The following is a 22,479-nucleotide window of genomic DNA, read 5'->3' on the forward strand; positions in this document are numbered from 1 at the left end:
AGTACCAGAGGGTGGAAGAGACGGGCAGATTTTCATGGGGTTCAAAATTTTAAAGATACAGAAAGATACCCAGTGAAATATTTTCTAGTTCCTCCTTTCCCAACTCCCCTCCCCAGAAGCAACTACAACTAATGTCATGAATTCCTTATGCACCTTTCCAGAGCTGTGCTGTGGATATAGAAGCATACAATCGTACATATACTTCTCCCTCACCCTTTTACGCAGGTACCATGCTCACTCCCCTTCATGCCGATTCTTTCACTATCTCCCTTGGAGATCATTCCCTGTTCGCCCACACAGAGTGAAGCTCTAGGGCATCTGGGCCTTCTGTGATACTCCCACATGGGCTGACCCTGGGCAGAATGAAGACCCTCAAAGCAGAACATCCCAGAATTACTGAGAGTGTGAGTGTGAGTGTGCGAGGTCGTCTCACCCCGCCTTCCTCCTCCAGCCTAGCTCCCCTTCCCTCCTACTCAACTTGATTGTCAATCAAGTCTCCCTTTAGTTTAGGTACAAGAACTGCGGCTGAGCTCTGAGCACATCTGGGCCCTTGGAGTTAAGGGAAAAAGAGCCTTCAGACATGTTGTTTCTGCTTGTAATAAGAGGGCTCATAATGGAGGGAGAGATGGCAGCCCCTTCCCCCTGACTCCCCATCCCGGTGTATCCCTAGGCTCTCTGTTGAGAGCATTCTTCTTGATACTCACCTGAAGTCCTGCTTTCTGCCCTGACAGCTCTCTACATGATAGAAAAAAAGGATAAGATAAAGGATAAGCCAACCAGGTTGTCACCTGCTCCCCAACTCCTCTCCTACCCCAGGCCAAATGTGGCTGTTCTCCCTAGCAAAGGGGGCCAGAGGCAGTTAACTAGTACCCCGAGATCCCAGCATGTTCTAGGGTCTGTGCAGGGACATGCATGCCAAGCATGGTTCCTCCTGGACCCACTGCTCCCAACCCTGGGGCTACTTGGAGAGGCCTGAGTGCTTGGGACTGACACCGTCACAGGGGCCTAGTGGCCATCCTGGGCAGACAGGACAGCGGCCAGTGGACCGGGGGAGAAGGGAATTCCTGTGTGGATTCTGTTTAGTGGCCTTGCTTCTGGTCTACCCCTGTTTTTCCAGCATCATTTCCCACTATTGGAGACTCCCCCTTCCTGAGCTTTCCCTGAGGACTGGGCCCCCTACCTTGCTCCTGAGCAGGAGACCTGGCCTCAGTCAAATTTAGACCTGGATCTTTACTCTGACCAACTGTGTGACCTTGGGTAGGTCACTTACTACCTGTCTGAGCAGAATTTGCCTTTGAAATGATGGTGGTAATCGTGCCCTCCCCCACGGTGGGTTAGATGAGGACATCTCTGTGCTCACCAAACAGAGCTATGGTGATTGAACCTGTTGTTGCCACCAGTGTCTTCCTGCCCGCTCTGCCCTGATGCCCTCCAGGTCCGCAGTGCCTTTGAGGCTTATTTTACTTCCAGCAACTGGGCTTGGACTGTGACTTCTCTGGCAAATCTTTCTTAATTACTTAGAACCTCATGTTTTCAAAGTGTGGTGCCCAGATGACCTGCATCAGAGGAAATGGGGGTGCTTGTTACAATGCAGATCCCTGGGCACATTCCAGTCCACTGAGTTTTCTTAGGCTCTGGGGGACAGGGTGCAATGGCAGAGGGTCTGCATTTTAACAAACTCCCCAGGGGGTCTTGATGCAGGCCAAACCTGAGCGACCCTTCCTCAGTCCCTTCCCTTGTATGTCTTCTCCCTTGATGGGGCCTCCCAGGCCCCTCCCTCTTCAGACCTTGACCTGTGGCCCAGCAGGCTGGGAGCAGGCATCTCTCCCCACCCCCAGCCTCCCTCCCCGGACAGCTGCAGCCTTCACCTAATGGCGCCATTTCATGCTTTCCTGCTTGTGTGATTCTGACCAGGCAGAGGAGTTCACTCTGTCCTGGGAGCCCTGGCACCCTGATCCATTTATCATCCTCAAGTCTTCCAGCTGGCTGCTCTCCCCGGGACTGCAGCTCCCAGCCATGCGGGAGCCGGGGCAGCTGTGAGTCCCTGAGGATTTGGCTCTCCCTTACACCGTTCTCGCTGCCATTCCTCCCCAGCCACGGGAGCTCTGCCTCCTAGAGTGGGGAAAATAGTCCTGGAGGTGGAGGAGGCTGCTGGGCTGTGGAAGGAAGCACTGGACTGGGGGTCCAGGAACTTAGAGTCTTCCTCCACCAAATGCCTGTGCGACCTTGGACAACTGGCTTCACTTCTCTGGGCCTCCAGGAGTCTCAGGTGGCATGCGGGGTATGAATGGGCTCTTGCTGTTTTCCTCTGTTTTTTTTTTTTTTTTTTTTTTTTTCCTCCTCTGACTCTAGAAGGGACAGCAGAGCCAGGTGATAAGGGGTCACATCAGAAGGAGAGTCTGCCGAGGGAATCTTGGTCTCTCAGCTACTGGAGTGTCTTCCAGGGAAAATGGAAATGCAACCCAAGGGCAGCCTTGGAAAAATAAGCAGTGGTTCTCTACATGCTGGGCAGGCTGTGGGCTGTGGGAAGGACATGTGGTCACTACCCATGCAACATCTCATTTAATCCCAGCCTCAACTCAAGGGTTTAGGAATAAAAGCTGCGTTCCAATAGTTAAGAAGGCTGACACTCAGAGAGGTGAAAGAAACCACCTGAGGTGAAATGGCTCAGAAGGGGGTATGTCTGACTCTCTATGGTCCCAGGCTTGCTGCAAGAGGAGAGGAAGGGTGGGCAGTTCCCAGAGCTGTGTGCAATGCCCCCACTTCCCATGCCAGCTTTGGGGTCTCACTGTACACACACACTCTCTCTCACACCAGGCCTTGCTTCCTTCCCAATCTATGCTTGGGTGTGTGTCCCTGGATATAGCCTGATGACAAATGAGTTTTAACATAGTTTGTGGAAAAAGCCCTGGGCCCAGAGCCAGCCTGTACTGCCGGGAGTACCCTGGTGAAGGCCACTTCCCCACAGAATTCAGTGTCTTCTGTGAAATGACATAATGTGACCCAATCTCAAAGTCTGTCTTGCTTGATCATTTACAGACCCACGTATTTATTGAATGGGCAGATTACTTGAGGTCAGGAGTTCGAGACCAGCCTGGCCAACATGGTGAAACCCCATCTCTACGAAACTACAACAAATTAGTTGGGCATGGTGGTGGGCACCTGTAATCCAGCTACTTGGGAGACTGAGGCAGGAGAATCGCTTGAACCCGGGAGCAGAGCTTGCAGTGAGCCAAGATTGTGCCACTGCACTCCAGCCTGGCAGACAGAGTGAGACTCGGTCTCAACAACAACAACAAATGAACAAAAAAAATGCATAAACAAGTGAGCGTCCCAACAAAATTTTATTTACAAAAATTAGGTATGGGACTGGATTTAGCACCTGGACCACTGTTGGCCAATGCCTGCACTAGAGTGACAACAGTGAGCAAGACAAATGAGGTGGCTGCTTATATAGTCACAAGCTGCATGAATACCATGGGGATGAGAATGGAGAGCCGGGAAAGCAGGTGGTTGGGGCCTTGATGCAGGGTAGGGGAGGAGGGAGCCATGGGTTTGGGGAGGAAGGCGTCCTTGGAAGTGCTGTTTGAGCTGAGAAAGATGTGTAGACTGCATTAGTCTGATCTTGCACTGCTATAAAGAAACACCTAAGACTGGGTAATTTATAAAGAAAAGAGGTTTAATTGGCTCGAAGTTCCACAGGCTGTACAGGAAACATGATGCTGGCATCTGCTTGGCTTCTGGAGAGGCCTCAGGAAACTTACAATCATGGGAGAAGGTGAAGAGGGAGCCAGCCCTTCACATGGCCAGAGCAGGAAGAAGAGGCAGGGGAGCGGGGTTTGGGGGGCGCTACACACTTTTAAATGACCAGATCTCATGAGAACTCACTATCACTAGATCTGACCCTGTGATCCAATCACCTCTCACCAGGCCCCACCTCCAACATGAGGGATTACAATTTGACATGAGATTTGGGCAGGGACACAGATCCAAACTGTATCATAGGCTTTGGCTCCGTGAAGGGGGCACAGCATGTGCAAAGGCCCCAAGGAGGGTAATACAGTGTATGAGGGGAAACAAGGAGTGTGGGCTGGTGTTAGCAACCCAGGGAGGGAAAGCCGAGGTGCTGCTGGATGGAGAGCATGAGGGGCAGTAGGCCACGCTAGGGCTTTTGGCCTGTCTCCCTGGGATGGCCTTTCATTATGGCGACATGACCAGCTTTGCATTTTATGAAGATTGCCTTGGTGGCAAATATGGAACTGACTGGAGGTGAGCAAGAGGAGACCCAGGAGATCGGGCGGCTATGTTGGGGGCCGATTGACCTGTGGGCCTGGAGCTCAGAAGTGGCTTGACTCTGACAGAAGAGGATGGCACTGATGCCAGGGTGTGGAAGGAACCACACAGGGAGACACCATAGCTGAGGAGGGAAGGACCTCAAGAGCAAGCCTGAGGCAACCGAAGGAGGAGTAGTCACAGTTATGATGAAAGCAGGCAGTGGCCAGCTGGTGACCACAGCTCAGGGGTCCAGCTCAAGGAAAATGAAAATGTGCCCTGGGTTGAGTGACCTTGTGATCCTCATCCATGACTTTACAAAGAGCTACTTCAGCAGAGGGATGGGGCAGAAGCCACAACGGAGGGGCTGATGAGTGAGGTGAACGTGAAGAAAGGGGGACCATGTGTGCGTGCGCGCATATGTGTATGTGTGTGCAAGTGTGTGTGGTCACAAAGGGAAAGGAAGAACAAGGTAGCAAGTGAGGCTCATTTTTGGTGGGTAATGTGATAAACTGGACTGATCCAGCCTCAGCTGAGGGAAGGGGGAAGTGTCAGGCACAAGAAACGGCGGGGATGGAAAAGACTTCCTGAGAAGTCAGGAGGGCTCCTGCACAGGAGTGGGAACTGGCTTAACCAGAGGAAAAGCCCTCAACTGAGAAGGGGTCAGGAGGAAAGGTCTGTGGTTTGACCCGAGGTTGGGACATTTTGAGAGATTTCTCACTTCTATTTTTCCTTAAAATAACAGCAAAGAGAGAGGAGGGGTGTGAAGGAGCCACAGGCCTGCGGAGACTGGAGGAGGAGGCAAAGCTGGTGGGGAGGCGTTTCCCGCAGTTTCTGTGCAATGCAGAGGGCCTGGGTGATCCTGAGGGCTGATGGGACACGGGCTGCCCTCGTGCTGTAGGGGAATCTCACCAGGGGGCTCAACAGTCAGGGGTAGCCATGGAGAAGGAGAAAGCTGTCAGTGGGATTTCTCCAGGGTTGGCACTTTGCCAGGCGAGTGCCACAAAAATGCCAAGGGAGTGTAGGGAATTGGGAAGAAGTTGTAGGCACCACGGACCACGGTGGGAAAAGAAGACTAGAGGGGCTGATGGTGTCCCGGGGAGGTCAGGGAGATTTCTCCAGGAAGAGCATTCTAGGCTGAGGGAGAGTAAGTACCGAGGCTGGGGGATGGGGGTCTGTTTGGTGGGTTTGTGGCTGGTGGCAAGAGGCCAGCATGGCAGGAACTGAGTGACTGACAGCAGGGACAGGAAATGCCTGTGGGAGCCAGCCAGGGGCCAGGCCAGGCAGGGATCTTACTCTAAATGTGACAAGAAGCCACAGGAGGGTTTAAAATAGATCAGTCTGGCTGCAGTGTGGAGATCAGGCCGAGTGGAGGGGAGTGGAAGCTTCCAGATAGGAGGCTACTGTGGTACTCCAGGTAGAGGGTGGAAAGTGGCCAGGTTTGGAAAGCATTGTGGGTTGTTGATGAATTTGCAGACACCTGGGATGTGGGGGGTGACCCCACATGGATGGGAGGATGGCCCCAAGGCTTCTGGTCCCAGCACCTGGTGCCATGTACTGGGTGCATAACTGAGAGGTGGGACCTGAATCCACCCCATCCACTCTCTGGGCCCACTGGCCATGCCTGCCTTTGACCAAGAGGCTCCTTCTCAGGCATCTTCTATTCCCGTGCTGTCTGGGCAGCTATAGCTTCCTGGTTGTGTTGGAGTCTGGAAAAGCCTCCAATCTGCTGCTTCATGGACTCCCCACATTCCCTCTCTGCAGCTCTAAGTCATTTTCCTCTGGTGGATTCCCCGGGAACACTGTCTGTCTGTCATAAGAGCTCAGGGATGATAAGACATTTGTTATTGGTTGTTTTCAACCCTTTCCCCCCCTTTCCTCTGGAGTTATGCTCCATCCTAGTCTTTTTACTCACTACAGCCAAAGTGAAACTTTCAAAATATACATTTGTACATGTTACCCCTGCCCCCACCCTTAAAGGCCTCCCACAGCTTCTCATTCCTCTTTGGGAAAGACGAAACTCCTTGATGCAGCCTATGGTGCCCCTGATCCTGCCCTGCCCGGCCTGCCAACCTCACCCTGAACCATCCTCCATCCACTCCAGCTGCCCTGGCCTTCTCTCAGGCTTTGGACTCACCACACTGCATCCCACCTCTGGGCCTTTGCACAGGCTGTGCTCTCTGCCTAGGCCGCCCTTGCATCTCCTCTTTACCTGGATAAATATTCACCCTTCAGGTCTCAGTTCACTCATCAATTTTTCAAGAAAGCACTTTTGCTTTCCCAGATTAGTTCAGGTATGCCCCATTATAGATGCTCACCACCACCAGATGGCTCTCCTTTCCTGCACTTCTCATAATTACAATTTTATATGCACTTATGTGAAGTGCATGGTAAGTTCCATGAGGGAAGCATGATATGAGCTCAATAAATACTTGAGTGAGTGAGTGAGTGAATGAATGAATGAATGAATGAATGAATGAATGCATGCATGTGTCTCTCACATCTGTTCTCTCTACTCCATTCCCTACCTTCCCACCCTAGTGCAGGTCCTTACCATTTCTGGTCTGTGGAACCAGCCTCCCTGCTCCACTCCCCATGGAGCTAACTTTACAAACCCCCCACTTACAACTGCTCAGCACGCTTCAGTGGTCCCTGCTGGGTATAGGGGGAGGTCTAATCTCCTTTTCTTGGACTCCAACACTCCTGAGATGCAGTTCTCCCCCTTCATTCCTGGCCTGCAGTTCCCTGAACCTCTGGAGCATTCAGCATCTTCATTCCTGGCAGGTTTATTTCACTCCAAGCAGCTTTACTTTGCTACAGGACCATTTCTGGATGATCAGTCTTAGAGAGAAAGCCCGCATCCGCCATGAACCTTGGGTCCCTGTACTGTGCCAAGGCCACTTCCAGGTGCCTCAGACAGGGTTCAGTGAACGCTTCTCAGATTCACATCCAACCCACATTTATTGAATGCCCTCTCTGTGCCAGACACAACCAAATTTGTTTTTAAACTTTTCACAGCAGTTCTGAAAAGTAGGTATTATTTTCCACAATTTTATATTGAGGAAATCAAGTTTCACAAAGGGATTTATTTGGAGTCAAATGACAAGTGGTTGGCATTCTTGGGACTACATTCAGCCTCTTCCCCCAGCCTGTGCTGCCTCCTGCCCGCCCCACAGTGGAGAGTGAGAGGGTGGGGTGCTGTAGGGACTGTGCACCGGCTGTGGGGAGCTGTCCGCAGAAAGGGGAGGAGGACTGCAATGCAGGGGCAAGGGTAGAATGGAGGAGCTAGGCTCAACCTGATAAATGGCATCTACAAAAAGCCCACAGCTAACATTATATTAAATGGAGAAAGATTGAAAGATTTTCCCCCAAAGATCAGGAAAAAGACAAGAATTCCCACCGTCACCACTTCTGTTCAACAGTGGACTGGAAGTTCTAGCCACGGCAATTAGGGAAGAAAAAGAAAATGGGAAACTATCTTCATTTGCATGATTCTATATATAGAAAATCCTAAGGAATCCACCAACACACACACACATGCGCACACACACGCGCACACACACACACACACAAATTATTAGGACAAATGATTTCTGGCTGAACGCAGTGCCTCATGCCTGTAATCCCAGCACTTTGGGAGGTGGAGGCAGGTGGATCACCTGAGGTTAGGAGTTCAAGACCAGCCTGGCCAACATGGTGGAACCCCATCTCTACTAAAAATGCAAAAATTAGCCGGACATGGTGGCACACACCTATAATCACAGCTACTCGAGAGACCAAGGCACGAGAATTGCTTGAGCCCCAGAGGCGGAAGTTGCAGTGAGCCTAGATCACACCACTGCTCTCCAGCCTGGGCGATAGAGCGAGACTCTGTCTCAAAAACAAAAACAAATGAGAGTTCAGCAATGTGGCAGGGTACAAAACTGAGCTACAAAAATCTATTATATTTCTATACACTAGCCGTGAACAATCTGAAAGTGAAATTAAGAAAACAATTCCATTGATAATGACATCAAAAAGAATAAGATACCGAGGAACAAAAGAAGTGCAAGATTTGTATGTTGAAAACTACAAAACAATCTTGAAAGAAATTAAAGGTCTAAATAAGTGGAAAAATAATGTAAAACTCAATATTGTTGATATGATCCCTGAGCTGATCTACAGATTCAACACAATACCTATCAAAATTCCAGCTATTTTGTAGAAATTAACAAGCTGGTCCTAAAATTCATATGGAAATGCAAGGAACCCAGAATAGCCAAAACAATCCTGATTAAGGAAGAACAAGGCCTGGTGCAGTAGTTCATGCCTGTAGTACCAGCATTTTGGGAGGCCAAGTGGATTGCATGAGCCCAGAAGTTCGAGACCAGCCTGGGCAGCATGGTGAAACCCCGTCTCTACAAAAATACAAAAATTAGCCAGTTGTGGCAGCATGGGGCTGTAGTCCCAGCTACTCAGAAGGCTGAGGTGGGAGGAGTCAAGGCTGCAGTGAGCCATGTTCACGCCACTGTACTCTGGCCTGGGTGACAGAGTGAGACCTTGGCTAGAAAAAAAAAAAAAAAAAAAAAAAAAAAAAAGTTGGAAGACCCATTCTACCTGATTTCAAAACTTACTACAAAGCTACAGTAATCAAGACAGTATGGTCAAGAGTAGGCAAGTGCTATTAAAAAAAGTAATAAAAAATAAAACCAGTGTGGTATTGCCATGAGGTTAGACATACAGATAGAATTGAGAGTCCAGAAATAAACCCTCATATTTATGGTCAGTTGATATTTTACAAGGGAACTAAGACAATTGGATGGAGGAAAAAATAGTCTTTTCAACAAATGTTACTATACCAAATGGATATCCACATACAAATGAATAAATATGAACCCCTTCCTTATGCCATATTCAAAGTGGATTGTAGAAACATAGTGGAACCTAATTTCTAGAAGAAAATTAAAAATTAGCCAGGTGTAATGGCACATGGCTGTAGTCCTAGCTACTCAGGAGGCTGAGGCTGGAGGATCACTTGAGCTCAGGAGGCCATGGCTGCAGTGAGCCATGATCATGCCACTGCACTTCAGCCTGGGTGACAGAGTGAGACCCTGTATCAAAAAATAAGTAGATTGTAGACTTGAATGTGAGAGCTAAAACTATACAACTCCCATAAGAAAACATAGGAGTAAATCTTAGTGCCCTTAGATTTAGTGATGGTTTCTTGGATACAGCACCAAAAATATGGCAACAAAAGAAATAGCTAAATTGGATATCATCAAAATTGAAAACTTTTTTGCTTCAAAGGACACCATTAAAAACTGGAAATATGACAGGGCACAGTGGCTCATGCCTGCCATCCCAGCACTTTGGGAGGCCAAGGACGCCAGATCAACTGAGGTCAGGAGTTTGAGACCAGCCTGGCCAACATGGTGAAACCCTGTCTCTACTAAAAATACACAAATTAGCCAGGCATGGTGGTAAGCATCTATAATAATCCCAGCTACTTGGGAGGCTGAGGCAGGAGAATCGCTTGAACCTGGGAGGCGGAGGTCACAGTGAGCTGAGATTGTGCCATTGCACTCTAGCCTGGGCGACAAGAGTGAAACTCCATCTCAAAAACAACAACAAAAAACCACCACACACACAAAATGAAAATATAACCCCAGAATGGGAGAAAATATTTGCAAAGTATATGTTCAACAAGGAACTGGTATGCAGAATATATAAAAATTCTTACAACTCAATAATAAAAAGAAAAATTTTTTAAGATGACCAAAGGATTTGAATAGGTATTTCTCCATGGACGACATACAAAGGGCCCATAACCACATGAAAAGATATGCAACATCATTAGTCATCAGGGAAATGCAAATCAAAACTACAATGAAATGCCACTTCACCTTCACTAGGATTACTATAAACAAAAAGACATAATAACAAGTGTTGTCTGGGATGTGGAGAACTTGGAACCCTCATACATTGCTGGTGGGAACATAAATTGGTGCCAGCACCTTAAAATGTCAAACATAGTTATGAGCCAGCAATTCCATACCTACATATATACCCAAGAGAAATGAAAACATATGTCCACGCAAAAACTTATACATGGATGTTCTTAGCAGCATTATTCATAATATCTTGCAAGTGGGATATTATTAGCTATATTTAGTTATAAAATAGCCCAAAGTGGAAATAACCCAAATGTTTATAAATTGATGAATGGATAAATATAAAATATGTTCTAGGCAAGGTGCAGTGGCTCATGCCTGTAATGCCAATGTTTCAGGAGGCTGAAGTGGCAGGACTGCTTGAGGCCAGGAGCTTGAGACCAGCCTGGGCAATATAGGGAGACTCCATATCTACAAAAAATTCAAAAATTAGCCTGGTGTGATGGCATGCACCTGTAGTTCCAGCTACTCAGGAAGCTGAGATGGGAGGATCACTTGAGCCCTGCAGGTGAAGGCTATAGTAAGCCATGGTTGCACCACTGCACTCCAGCCTGGGTGACAGAGTGAGACCCTGTCAAAAAAAAAAAAAAAAAGGTGTTCTACCTACACAATGGAATATTATGTGGCAATAAAAAGGGAATGAGATACTGATACTACAACATGGATGAACCTTGAAAACATCATACTAAATGAAAGAAGCCAGTCACAAAGACCACATATTTTATAATTCCATCGATAGGAAATGTTTAGGATAGACAAATCTATAGAGTCAGAAAGTAGATTAGTGGTTGCTGGAGCTGGGAAGAGGATGGGAATGGAGAGTGACTGCTAATGGCACTGGGTGTCTTTTTGAGGTGGCGAAAATGTTTTAACTTAGATTGTGCTAATTGTTCCACCATTCTGTGAATACAATAAAATGCACTGAACTGTATACTTTAATGGGTGACTTATATGAATTACATCTCAATAAAGCTGTTTTTTTTTTTGTTTTGTTTTGTTTTGTTTTTTTATAAAAAGGCCACAGAGGTCTTCACAGTGTGGTAGAAGTGAGGGGAGATGGACACAGTGGAAGGCTCTGGACACAGATCTTGATCCCCTGGTGTGGCTACTTGCAGTTCCTGCCAAACCAGACCCATCTCTTTGCCCCCAGAGGTGAAGTGTCCAGTGGACCTTGGTTTTTCACTTCAAGACCAGTTTTGGGGTCAAGGCTATTTCAACATGGCATGTAGTAAGAGTTTAATAAATGCTTGGTGAATGAACCTACATTGCATCAATGTGCAGGTCACCAGAAGTACTTACGGCTGGAGCAGTCTCTAGGGCTGGGGAGGGGATCTCAGCAGGTTTTTAAAGGAAGGGACAGAACTTAAGAGCTCCTAAAACATTCCTTCAGAAGAACCCTGAGTCCAGAGGAGAGTTAACTCATCCCTTACATGCAATGAGAAAAGTCTCACGTTTTTTCTTTAAATTCTTGTGCTGTATGCATCCTACTCTGTATTTCCAGCTTGTTTTCATTTTAAAATACTGTAAATTGCCATTCAGTAAAACGGATGCTTCAGGGAGTTGTGCTGTTTATTCTTGCATCCTGGAATACCTGTGGGTGTATGCTGCTATGTTCTTTCAGAGGAGCTCAGTCAACAAATATCCCCCGAGTGCCTACTGTGTGCTTGGCACGAGGGGTGCTGTTGCCAACACAGGATCTGCCCTCATGGGACTTTCAGTTGAGAAATGAGTGCGTAGCCCCGAGCTTGGAGGAGAGGACAGAATTGTAGGGGGTAGAGTTTGGAAGCTCGTAAGAACATTGACGTAAATGAAGACCAACATTTATGCTCGGTGTTTTACTAGCAAAAGGTTGAAAACTGCCTAATCTAATAGTGGAATGGCTAAGCAAATTATAATGTTACCATGTAGTAGGATATTATGTAACTATTTAATAATAAAAAACAATACAGGATAAGGCTTATGAAATTTTATGTAAAAAATCTTCCAAAAAAACTATATATAGTATGGTCTCAACATGTAAAACATATTCAGAAAAAATGCCAGCATAGAATGCCCCAAATGTTAGTTGATTTGGAAGGTAGAATTATGGGGGGGATTTCTCTCTCTCCCCAAATTGTCTACAGTAGGTCTGGGTTCTGTTATTAATAAACATTACATCTTTGATGCGGGAAAGCTAATATGCATCTGCATGTGGGGCAGGGCTAGAGATGAACCTGGAGTAGGGGCTACAGAGTAGACCGGGGAGGAAGGGCTAGAGATGGAGATGTGGGTCTTCCTACAGGAGATGTCAAAACAAACCCTGAGTGAGCACTGAGGGAGCCGGTGAAGAAACCACAGAGGGCTGAGGAGTCTCGGAGGGCAGGAGGAGGAATTGGAGTCAGGGATGAGGAGAGTTCAAGCGTCATGGAGCTGGGCAGAGAATCTAGGCAGAGCAGTATCTGGAAATCCTTGGAAGTCAAGGAGAAAGGTTGAAAGAGGAGCCCTCAGTGTAAAACCTTATCTCCTTCCTAGAGGGTTAGATTTAAATGAGATATAGGAGAGTGATTTAGCTATACAGGCTCTGGAGTTGGGCAGACCAGTTCAAATCTCAGTTTCAGAACTGACAGCTAAGTGACCTTGGAAAAACTGTCTAACCTCTCTGAACCTGTTTCCCCATCTATTAAATGGAAACAATAAAAACCATTAGGGTATTTTTTGGATTAGATGAATAATGCACAGAAACTGCTTTGCATAGTGCCTGACACATATATGTACTAACTATTTTTTCTTTTTTAAGAGACAGAACCTTACTTAGTCACCCATAGCTCATGTAACCTCAAACTCCTGGACTCAAGTGATCCTCTGTCACTTCAGCCTCCACCATGCCTAATTTAAGAAAAAAAAAATTTCTGGCCGGGCACGGTGGCTCAAGCCTGTAATCCCAGCACTTTGGGAGGCCAAGATGGGCAGATCACGAGGTCAGGAGATCAAGACCATCCTGGCTAACACAATGAAACCCCATCTCTACTAAAAAATACAAAAAAAACTAGCCGGGCGAGGCGGTGGGCGCCTGTAGTCCCAGCTACTCAGGAGGCTGAGGCAGGAGAATTGCGTAAACCCAGGAGGCGGAGCTTGTAGTGAGCCGAGATCCGGCCACTGCACTCCAGCCTGGGCGACAGAGCGAGACTCCGTCTCAAAAAAAAAAAAAAAAAAAAAAAAAAAAAAAAATTTCTAAAGACAGGGTCTTGCTATGGTGCCCAGACTGACCATGTACTAATTGGATGATGTCTATTATTATTGGTTTACTAGAGTTGTTAATATTGTACAAAATATCTTTGATCTATAAAGAGCTTCTCCTGGTCCTTTGGGCAGGGCTTTCTGAGGGGAAGACGACCTCTGGGATGCTCACCCTGCCCTCTTCCCCTCTCGTCCCCAGCTGTTCCCTCTGCCACCATGAGGAACATTTTCAAGAGGAACCAGGAGCCTATTGTGGCTCCTGCCACCACCACCGCCACGATGCCCATTGGACCCGTGGACAACTCCACTGAGAGTGGGGGTCCTGGGGAGAGCCAGGAGGACATGTTTGCCAAATTGAAGGAAAAGTTCTTCAATGAGATCAACAAGATTCCCTGTGAGTGTCCCTGGTGGCTGAGAGGGTGGGGCAAGGCTAGAGTCTGGGAGAGGTGAAGAAGGGTTGGGGATACCACTGAGATGTGATTGACTGGGCTCTTTCCTAATGCTTAGATTTCAGGCTGGGTTTTTGGAGAGCCCTTGCAGGAATCAGGGAGGGGGAAGTAGGGTCTGCCATTAATGTGGCAAACAAGGGGGTTTATGCACTTCAACTTCTCAGGGGAAGAGAAGTTCTTATAAAACTGTCCAAAGATGAAACCAAAAGGCGATGAAAAATTATGAAACAGAAGTCACTATGCAAGTTTGCCAATAATACTTTGAAATTTATGTTGGAAGATAGAAAATAAAAGCCCTCGCTGCTTTTGAATTTCTGGCAGAGGCTGCACAGGAGACACCAGAGATGCAGATTAAGGGAGAGCAGCCACACTGGTGGGAGATGGTGCTTCAGAACCACGGAGAGCAGCTCAGGACCTATCCCCAAACAGTTGGGTTTTGCAAAGCCCAGCAGTGGTCTAGGTCCAGACTCAATCTTACGGAGCTTGGCCTGCCTATCCGGCTATGCATCAGCCCTCTCAAGACTTGGCACAAGGGGTGGAGGCCAAGGGACTGATAAGCATCATCCCATCCTCTCCAGTGTGAGCCAGTCATCCATAGATCACACTAGTAAAATTCAATAGAGCTAAACTGATATTCTTCCATGCATGCACCTAGTTGCTACCTTTCAGCTAGCAGGCTATGCCAACAAGGGCAGTAGGCAAAATCAATCAATCAATAAAAAAGCAAGGCATTAATGAAAAGGCATGCAAAGTATATGCAACTTACATACAAATCACTCATGCGTGTGGGGCTTTTAAAATGTGGGGTGTGGGCATTGTGGGAGGGCAGTCATAATCCTCACCCATTTTTGCCAATGCTACGGGGTCAGGGGCTGCAAGACATGGCACTGCTGACCCCGGGATCTTCTCTGTGGGCAGTACCACCCTGGGCACTGATCGCCATTGCTGTGGTTGCTGGGCTCCTGCTTCTCACCTGCTGCTTCTGCATCTGCAAGAAGTGCTGCTGCAAGAAGAAGAAGAACAAAAAGGAAAAGGGCAAAGGCATGAAGAATGCCATGAACATGAAGGACATGAAAGGGGGTCAGGTAGGGCACATTGGTTGTGAGGGGGACTGGAAGGGGCTCAGCCCAGGCTTTCCTGATGCTGAAAGGGTAAGCAAAAGCTCCTGGGCTTCCACAAACAAACCTCCTCCCCTCCTTAAAACTTGGCTCTCTCAGTTACATCTCTAGTATAACACCATCTACCTAGAGGTTCCTGGGAGGGGGGGCCTTATTCCTGTGTTAGCACGAACTCATCCCTGGAAAGATAGTGAAGAACAATATATTGACCCCCCAGTGAGGCTACTAGGACAAAATGTTGGAAAGAGACACCCCCCACCAGCAAGACACCATTGGGTAACCCTGTGTTTTCTGCCAGAGAGACTGAAGGACAATATCTCATGGGAGGCATCTAACTGGGCATGGGGCAGGAATCAAATGAGGCAGAAGAGTGGCCCTGAGGCACCAAGACAGAACCAAGTAGAATCCATCATTAATCATATCATAATTTAATTTATTTTCCCCTGTCTTTTGGTGTTGGTCAGCCTAGAAAGCTCCTTTTCTTGTTTTAAGTTTGCGGAGGCCCCTGCGTGCTTCCCTTTCCCCTATGTTTGTTTGGGGGTGACTAGGAGGAATCTCTTACTCAAGGAATCCATATGGAGGATGAAGGGAAGGGCTTGATCTCAGAAGCCAGGGATCTAAATGGCCTTTGAGTGCACGTGTGTGTGTATGTCTGTACACATGCACGTATGTGTGTGTATGTGGGCCCAAAAGGAACCTGCAGTGTGTGTGAGTGTGTGTTGGGAGGGGTTCCAGGATGACTTGGGTGTAGCCCTTCCTGGTCTTGATGAGTGGCTGTGGTGACTTTAGGGGCTGGTTTGAGATGCAGGATTTTCTCTTATATCACTTTCTTCTTTCTCTCTCCACGTCTGTGGGCTCACTCTGCTCCTGTCTGCCTGGACCATACTTCTGGTATGTCTTGCCCAGGATACGTGGGGCCTGAGCTGGGGAAAGTGGGAGAGGGCTTACAAGGGAAGCAAATCCCACCCCCACCCCGGCCTCCAGAAGCTATGAAGCACTTGGCACGGGGCCTGGTCCCATGGCGCACTGTGCCTCAGAGGCAGGAGAGTGGTGCCCAAACCAGTCATGTCTCAAACACAGGGCTGGGGGTAGAGGAGCTGCCTAGGGGTTCTGATGGGCCATGAAGGAGGGTCCCATGGCAGGGCCACATTCCCTCTTTTACCTCCACCACACACAGCTCTGAGTCAGGGTCTACCACAGAGGGGCTGGTTTCCCATCGCCCTGCGCCAAGCCAGGCTCCTCTGTCCTCCCCTTTTAACTTGTTCCCTCTCTCCCCCAGCTCCCACAGGATGACGACGATGCAGAGACAGGCCTGACTGAGGGGGAAGGTGAAGGGGAGGAGGAGAAAGAGCCAGAGAACCTGGGCAAACTGCAGTTTTCCCTGGACTATGATTTTCAGGCTAATCAGGTATGCAGGGCTGTGGGGGCAGAGTGGGGAATGGGGAGAGACCTGGGAGTTGGGTGGAAGGGGGATAGAAACAGCTCCCTCAGAGATGTGTGGGCGCTGCTCTTCCCTTAGAATGAGGCAGGCTGGAAACGGCAGGGCCTATAGCTCTGGACAATGATGCTGGCTTGGCCACCAGCCTGCTTTGCGGAAGGTTCCAAGTTGATTATGTTATTAACCTGCCCACCAACCTTGGGCAAAGCAATTTCTCTTTCAACTTCAGGTTCCCGAAATGCCATTCCAAATTCCTTGGGGTGGAAATGGAGACCAATTTTCCTCTCTAGCACCAGCCTCCCCTCATTCCCCTGCCCCAACTGCCTCCTGTGGGAAGGAATTGGCGGGAACTGGGTCTGGGGCCAGTTGTGGTATTGGAACTGTCCTGAGACTCAGGCCCCTTCTCCCCTCTCTCTCCACAGCTTACTGTGGGCGTTCTGCAGGCTGCTGAACTGCCTGCCCTGGACATGGGAGGCACCTCAGACCCTTATGTCAAGGTCTTCCTCCTTCCTGACAAGAAGAAGAAATATGAGACCAAAGTCCATCGGAAGACACTGAACCCTGCCTTCAATGAAACCTTCACCTTCAAGGTGCTGAGGGCTGGAAGGGTGACTCCAGCTCCCTCCCTGATCCCAATTCTCTGCTGAGTTCTACAGACCTTTCCTTGGTCTTTAGCCATGGCTCAGCCTGGAACAATGGCAGCCTGGACTGCAGGGCCCCCCTGGCCTCTTTGGAGGATGGGGATCCCTCCCACCCCACCCTCACACTCTGCTCCCCAAAAGCCCGGGGTCTTTCTCTGTCTCCGCACACTAACTGGGACCCTGTGGGCTGGAATAGAGGCCTCTGCCCATAGCACCCCTGGAGGTGTATGAGTTGCTCTGGCCCCCTCTGATTCTGCTTGTGCCCTGCAGGTGCCATACCAGGAGCTCGGGGGCAAAACTCTGGTGATGGCCATCTATGACTTTGACCGCTTCTCCAAACATGACATCATTGGAGAGGTAAAGGTGCCTATGAACACAGTGGACCTCGGCCAGCCCATTGAGGAGTGGAGAGACCTGCAAGGCGGGGAAAAGGAGGAGGTAAGAGCGGAGATGAGGCCAGGTCGGGCAAAAAGACGAATGTACAAGTGGGCTTCCACCTCTTGGCATGATGGAAATGGGGTGGGCTTTGGAGGCAGGCGACCTGGGTTAGGATCCCAGCTCCACACTGCCTGGCTGTGTGAACCTGGGCAAGTTGCTTACACTGTTTGGACTCGGGTTCCCTCCTTTAGTCTTTTTTTACAGATGAGGATTCACTACCTGCATAAAGCGCCTAGCGCAGTGACTGGTATTTGGTAGGTACTCAAATAAATACAAACACCATTATTATTGTTACTCCTAAGCTTCTGCTATTACCTAAGGCCTGTGATTCATGCCTCTGTGCCTCAGTTTACCCATAAGGAAACTCATGTTTGTTCTAAAGGATACTCAGCAGAGGGACTTGTCCTCCCAGAACTGCTACAGCATCCATTCACTCAGTAAATATTTGCTCAGCAATTGCTGTGTACCCAAAACTCCATTTTAACCATTCTTCCTTCTGGGCATCAATCATTTGTTTTGGCCAGGGCCCTGTTACCCAGCACACTCTAGGCAGTGATGGAGGGCTGAGTAGAGAAGCTTAAGACATCCTTTTGTTCCTTTTGTCCCCTGTGCCTGGGAGGAAGTCCAGCACACCTGAACCAGGACCTGTGTGATATGGTCAGTCTTGCCCTGGATGGCTTTGACTTTGAGCAGCTTTGACTCTGCAGTGTGGTATTGGCCTTAGGAATTAGGAGCCCTGGGTCCTTGGCCTGCCTGCAGTGCTAAATTGTTGTGTGACTTTGAGCAAACCATGGCCTCTGGGAACCTCAGTTTCTCATTGGTTACAAAGAATTCTTGTCTTGTTTACATGAAAGAGTTGCAGTGATAGTAACAAAAGAAGGGATGCAAATTGCTCCAAAAACCACAAATCATACTACAAGCGGAATGGTCCACAAGGAGAGACCTTGGTGGGTGGGAGTGTTCAGGGAAAGAAGGCTTCTGAGACATTCAGTCCCTCAGGGCCCTTGGAGGTGGACATGTGGCTAACCCCCGTGCTTCTCGCACCCCTTTCCACCTTACCAGAGCCTGGGGTAGGAGCCCAAATATACTGCCAACCTCCCAGATCTCAGATCCACCCAAGGATCCACAGCTGTCCTCTACCCCCCTCATCCTCAGCCCATGGCTCCTCAGGTCCCAACCTGTCACTTTCAGGGACTTTGTTGCACTGCATCAGGGGGCCCCAAGATCAGATGCTGGAAGACCTTCTTGGCCATCACATATATGGGGACTGGTGATGAGGGAGACAGGGACACATCACTGCCTTGCTAATTTTGGCAAGAAAGAGGCCAGCCATGAGAGAGGCACTAGGATGGCTGAGATGACCCAAGTCCTGCTCTTCCCCTGGCTAGCCAGAGAAGCTGGGCGACATCTGCACCTCCCTGCGCTATGTGCCCACGGCTGGGAAGCTCACTGTCTGCATCCTGGAGGCCAAGAACCTCAAGAAGATGGACGTGGGCGGCCTTTCAGGTATGTGGAGAACTTCTGGCTGCCATTGGGTGGCACCAGTGAGTCAGTTAGCAGAGTTTGCACAGTCCAGTGAACAGGAACACTTTGCTGCCCTGGGACTGAGATGTCTCCTCGAGGAGCGGTGGAGCCTTGGCTTCCCAGTCCCTCCTTTTCTCCAAGGGCCCCTTGTCCCCCTCAGAACTGCCTTCCCAGTGCTCTCTGGCCTTGCACTGTGGGCTACAGAGAAAAGGATCAGAGAAATTTCATCCCCAGATAAGTTCGTGACTTAGGATTTTACTTCTCCCAGGGAAATGGGCAGGGCTTCGCCCAAAACTTGATACCACAATTGGGACATGTTTCCAGAAGAGGCTGTAGGCTCTGCTGGCTCTGCCCTGGAAAGGGGAGGGTGAGGGAAGGGGGTGGAAGATGCTCTGAATATCACATTTACCTGGCAGTGAATGGGGCTGGCCCACGGCACAGGGCTCTGGAGAATGAAGCCTGCTGCTGCAGCCGCCTTCCCAGAGAATCAGCCCTGGGCATGGGCTCCAACCAGCATGTTTCAATGCCAGCTCTGGCTCTGTCACTGACCTGCTGTGTGACCTAGGGCAGGTCATTTCTGTTCTTTGGCCTCAGTTTCTCGTCTGCAAGATTAGGAGGATTGGACTGGGATCATGACCCAGCAGATGTGTGTCCTGACTTTAGCACTCCCCACCCCCTCCCCAGCACAGGATCACAGATGAATCCCCATACCCTTTCTCACAAGGCCTTAGACTCAGAAATGCCCCTACCCAATGCTTCAGGAAGCCACAACCAACTGGTCAGAGTTGGTCCTTGAGGTGAAGTCTTTTGCCACCTTTGAACTGGATGGCGTGACTTGGGGCTTTCTGAGGGCCTGGTCTCAGCGGAATGAAGACCCCATCTTGACCGATGCTCTGGGCAGGCCTTGGTACATTCGGCAGGAGGGCTGGGGGCTAAGGGGAACCTCTCTGGGGTTGGGATTCTCCCTCCGCAGACCCCTATGTGAAGATCCACCTGATGCAGAATGGCAAGCGGCTCAAGAAGAAGAAGACAACCGTGAAGAAGAAGACCCTGAACCCATACTTCAACGAGTCCTTCAGCTTTGAGATCCCCTTCGAGCAGATTCAGGTGCTGGAGCCCTGGGGTCCTAGGCATGGAGCAGGGTTTGGGGAGGCAAACATGTATGGGGAGGTTGAAGAGTGGGAACTCATCCAGAGACCACGGAATAGCCTTTCTTGGTGGGGGAAGGCTCGAGGTCTAATGGTGCCTAGGTGGGATCTCCTTCCCAAGTGCTTCAGGGATCCTCCTTTTCTGATGAGATAAACATGAACTAATTCAAAAAATTCTGTAAATCATTCCTTTAGGACTTGCAGGACCATGGTCATGCGCACAGGTGTATGGGGGTGTAGCAAAGGTGCCAGAGGGGTTGGGAGCTGGCTGAGAGGGTGGGACCGGCCGCTGCCACCTCCATCCTCTCCAGCCACATACTGTCTTGGTCATCCCTGCCCCACTTCTACTGCTCTCTAGGTCCTTTCCATCTACTCCTCTGATTTGCTTCCTCTCCTCTTTCCCGCCACCCTTCCAGCCTTCTCCACTCTTCCTTCCTTCTCACCAGCAAGCTCTGTAAATATTGGAGATGAGGTCTGGTTTTCACCATTTCCAGGTATGGGTGGGATCTGGATATGGTAGGACAAGAGGCCGACCCACCCATTTGGGCGGGGAGTCAGGTGCAGCTGGGGGCTTGCAGAGTGGTCGATTATCATGGAGTCTTTGATAGTGAAATCACTATCTTTGTAGTGAACTGATCCCACCCCCTCTCCTCCCCACAGGAGGGCTGGGGGCAAGGGTGCAAGAGAATCTTCAGAGTTGGTACTGTCATCTATGGAGATGTGTATGATGTTATTGATGGAACACTTCAAGGGAACATTGGGCAGCTCAGTGATAACGTTAATCCAAGAGAAGTCCTCATTACAGAGAATTTTACATCTAAAGCATCCTGACCCAGGCATCTCAAATTCAACATTTCTAAAACCAATGTAATGTTCTTCTCCCTACCTCTTCCAAGCCAAGCCTGTTTCATCTGAATTCTGTTTTCTTTTTTTTTTTTTTTTTTTTTTTGAGAAGGAGTCTCGCTCTGTTGCCCAGGCTGAAGTGCAGTGGCGCGATCTTGGCTCACTGCAAGCTCCGCCTCCCGGGTTCACACCATTCTCCTGCCTCAGCCTCCCCAGAAGCTGGGACTACAGGCATCCGCCACCACGCCCGGCTAATTTTTTTGTATTTTTAGTAGAGACGGGGTTTCACCGTCTTTGCCAGGATGGTCTCGATCTCTTGACCTCGTGATCCGCCCGTCTCGGCCTCCCAAAGTGCTGGGATTACAAGCGTGAGCCACCGCGCCCGGCCTGAATTCTGTTTTCAATGAATGACCCCACAGTCCATCATCTACCCAGTGGCCCAAGTCAGAAACCTGGACATCACCTTTGACTGTTTCCTTTTTCCTTTCTCATTTATCCAACATACTTTACTGAGCATTTCCTAAGTGCTAGGCACTTGCTAGGGGATGAGGAAATAAGTGTGTAATCGACACGGTCCTTGCTGTCAAGGACCTCACAGCAGGAGGGCACCAGTAAACAGTCTAGTAAAGCACAGTGAGACGACAGCTTCAATGTCCATGAAGCGGAGGACTGTAGTGAGGCTTCCCAGAGAAAGCTTGGTCCTGAAGGACGAATCTGAATTGGCTGGAGTCACAGGAGAAAAAGGCATCAACCATTCAGCAAATCCAGCTGATCATCAAGTCCTCTTGATTGGCTCTCTAAATACCCCTCCAACCTGGTTTTGACTTCCCATTCCCATTGTGCCTGTCTTGGTTCAGGTATTTGGGATCCATCCTCCCAGACCCTCCAGCATCCTCCAACGGGTCTCTTCCCTGCCATCAGGCCCACTTCTCCTTGAGTGAATCTTCCACCTCAATGCCAGGGCGCTCTCTCTCAAATGTCCGCAACACTCCTTTACTTAAAGTCGTCAGGAGTCCCCTACTGCTTGCCTGAAAGACAAAATGCAAACTCCTCAGCTGACCCCAACCTACTCTACCAGCCTCATTTCCTGCCTCACTGCTTCTCACTCTGTACCTCAATGACTGAACATCTAATGTTTCTCAGATGCCAAATGCACTCTCAGGTCTCTATGCCTCTACCCAAGATAATCTGTTTTCCTGGAATCCTCTTCCTTCTTTTGTCCTTCTAGAGAAATTCTCAGACTTCATGTCCCAGTCACCTCTTCTGTGAAGCCTTTTCTGATTGGCCCCAGCAGGACTGTCACCTCCTCTGAGTTTCCACAGTACCTTGTGCCTATCTCTCTAGCATAACCTTCATCACTTCATGTTGTAAGTTTTCAGTTACATGTCTGCTGATCTCATTGAGGTGAAATTCATCTTTTCATTTTTCCTTCCCTCTTCTCCCCCTACAAGTGCTTAACAGT

General features: G+C 49.1%; 1 protein-coding gene across 2 annotated transcripts in view; it reads left to right on the top strand.

Annotated features, from left to right (window-relative positions):
• The window catches only part of SYT2 (synaptotagmin 2), a 125,597-nt gene that overhangs the window by 91,737 nt on the left and 11,381 nt on the right, over positions 1 to 22,479 (top strand). The window contains exons 2-8 of one of the 2 annotated variants that reach the window (XM_007988920.3): positions 13,618 to 13,812; positions 14,786 to 14,952; positions 16,274 to 16,393; positions 16,846 to 17,013; positions 17,335 to 17,502; positions 18,891 to 19,008; positions 20,000 to 20,133. In XM_007988920.3, the coding sequence (XP_007987111.1) occupies positions 13,635 to 13,812; positions 14,786 to 14,952; positions 16,274 to 16,393; positions 16,846 to 17,013; positions 17,335 to 17,502; positions 18,891 to 19,008; positions 20,000 to 20,133 (1,053 nt within the window). In that variant the 5' untranslated portion in view covers positions 13,618 to 13,634. Of the gene's footprint in view, positions 1 to 13,617; positions 13,813 to 14,475; positions 14,953 to 16,273; positions 16,394 to 16,845; positions 17,014 to 17,334; positions 17,503 to 18,890; positions 19,009 to 19,999; positions 20,134 to 22,479 lie in introns of those variants that run through there. The other variant, XM_073011637.1, reaches the window with a different exon arrangement.

This window comes from Chlorocebus sabaeus, chromosome 25 (assembly GCF_047675955.1).
Source record: "Chlorocebus sabaeus isolate Y175 chromosome 25, mChlSab1.0.hap1, whole genome shotgun sequence".
NCBI classification, from domain to species: Eukaryota; Metazoa; Chordata; class Mammalia; order Primates; family Cercopithecidae; genus Chlorocebus; species Chlorocebus sabaeus.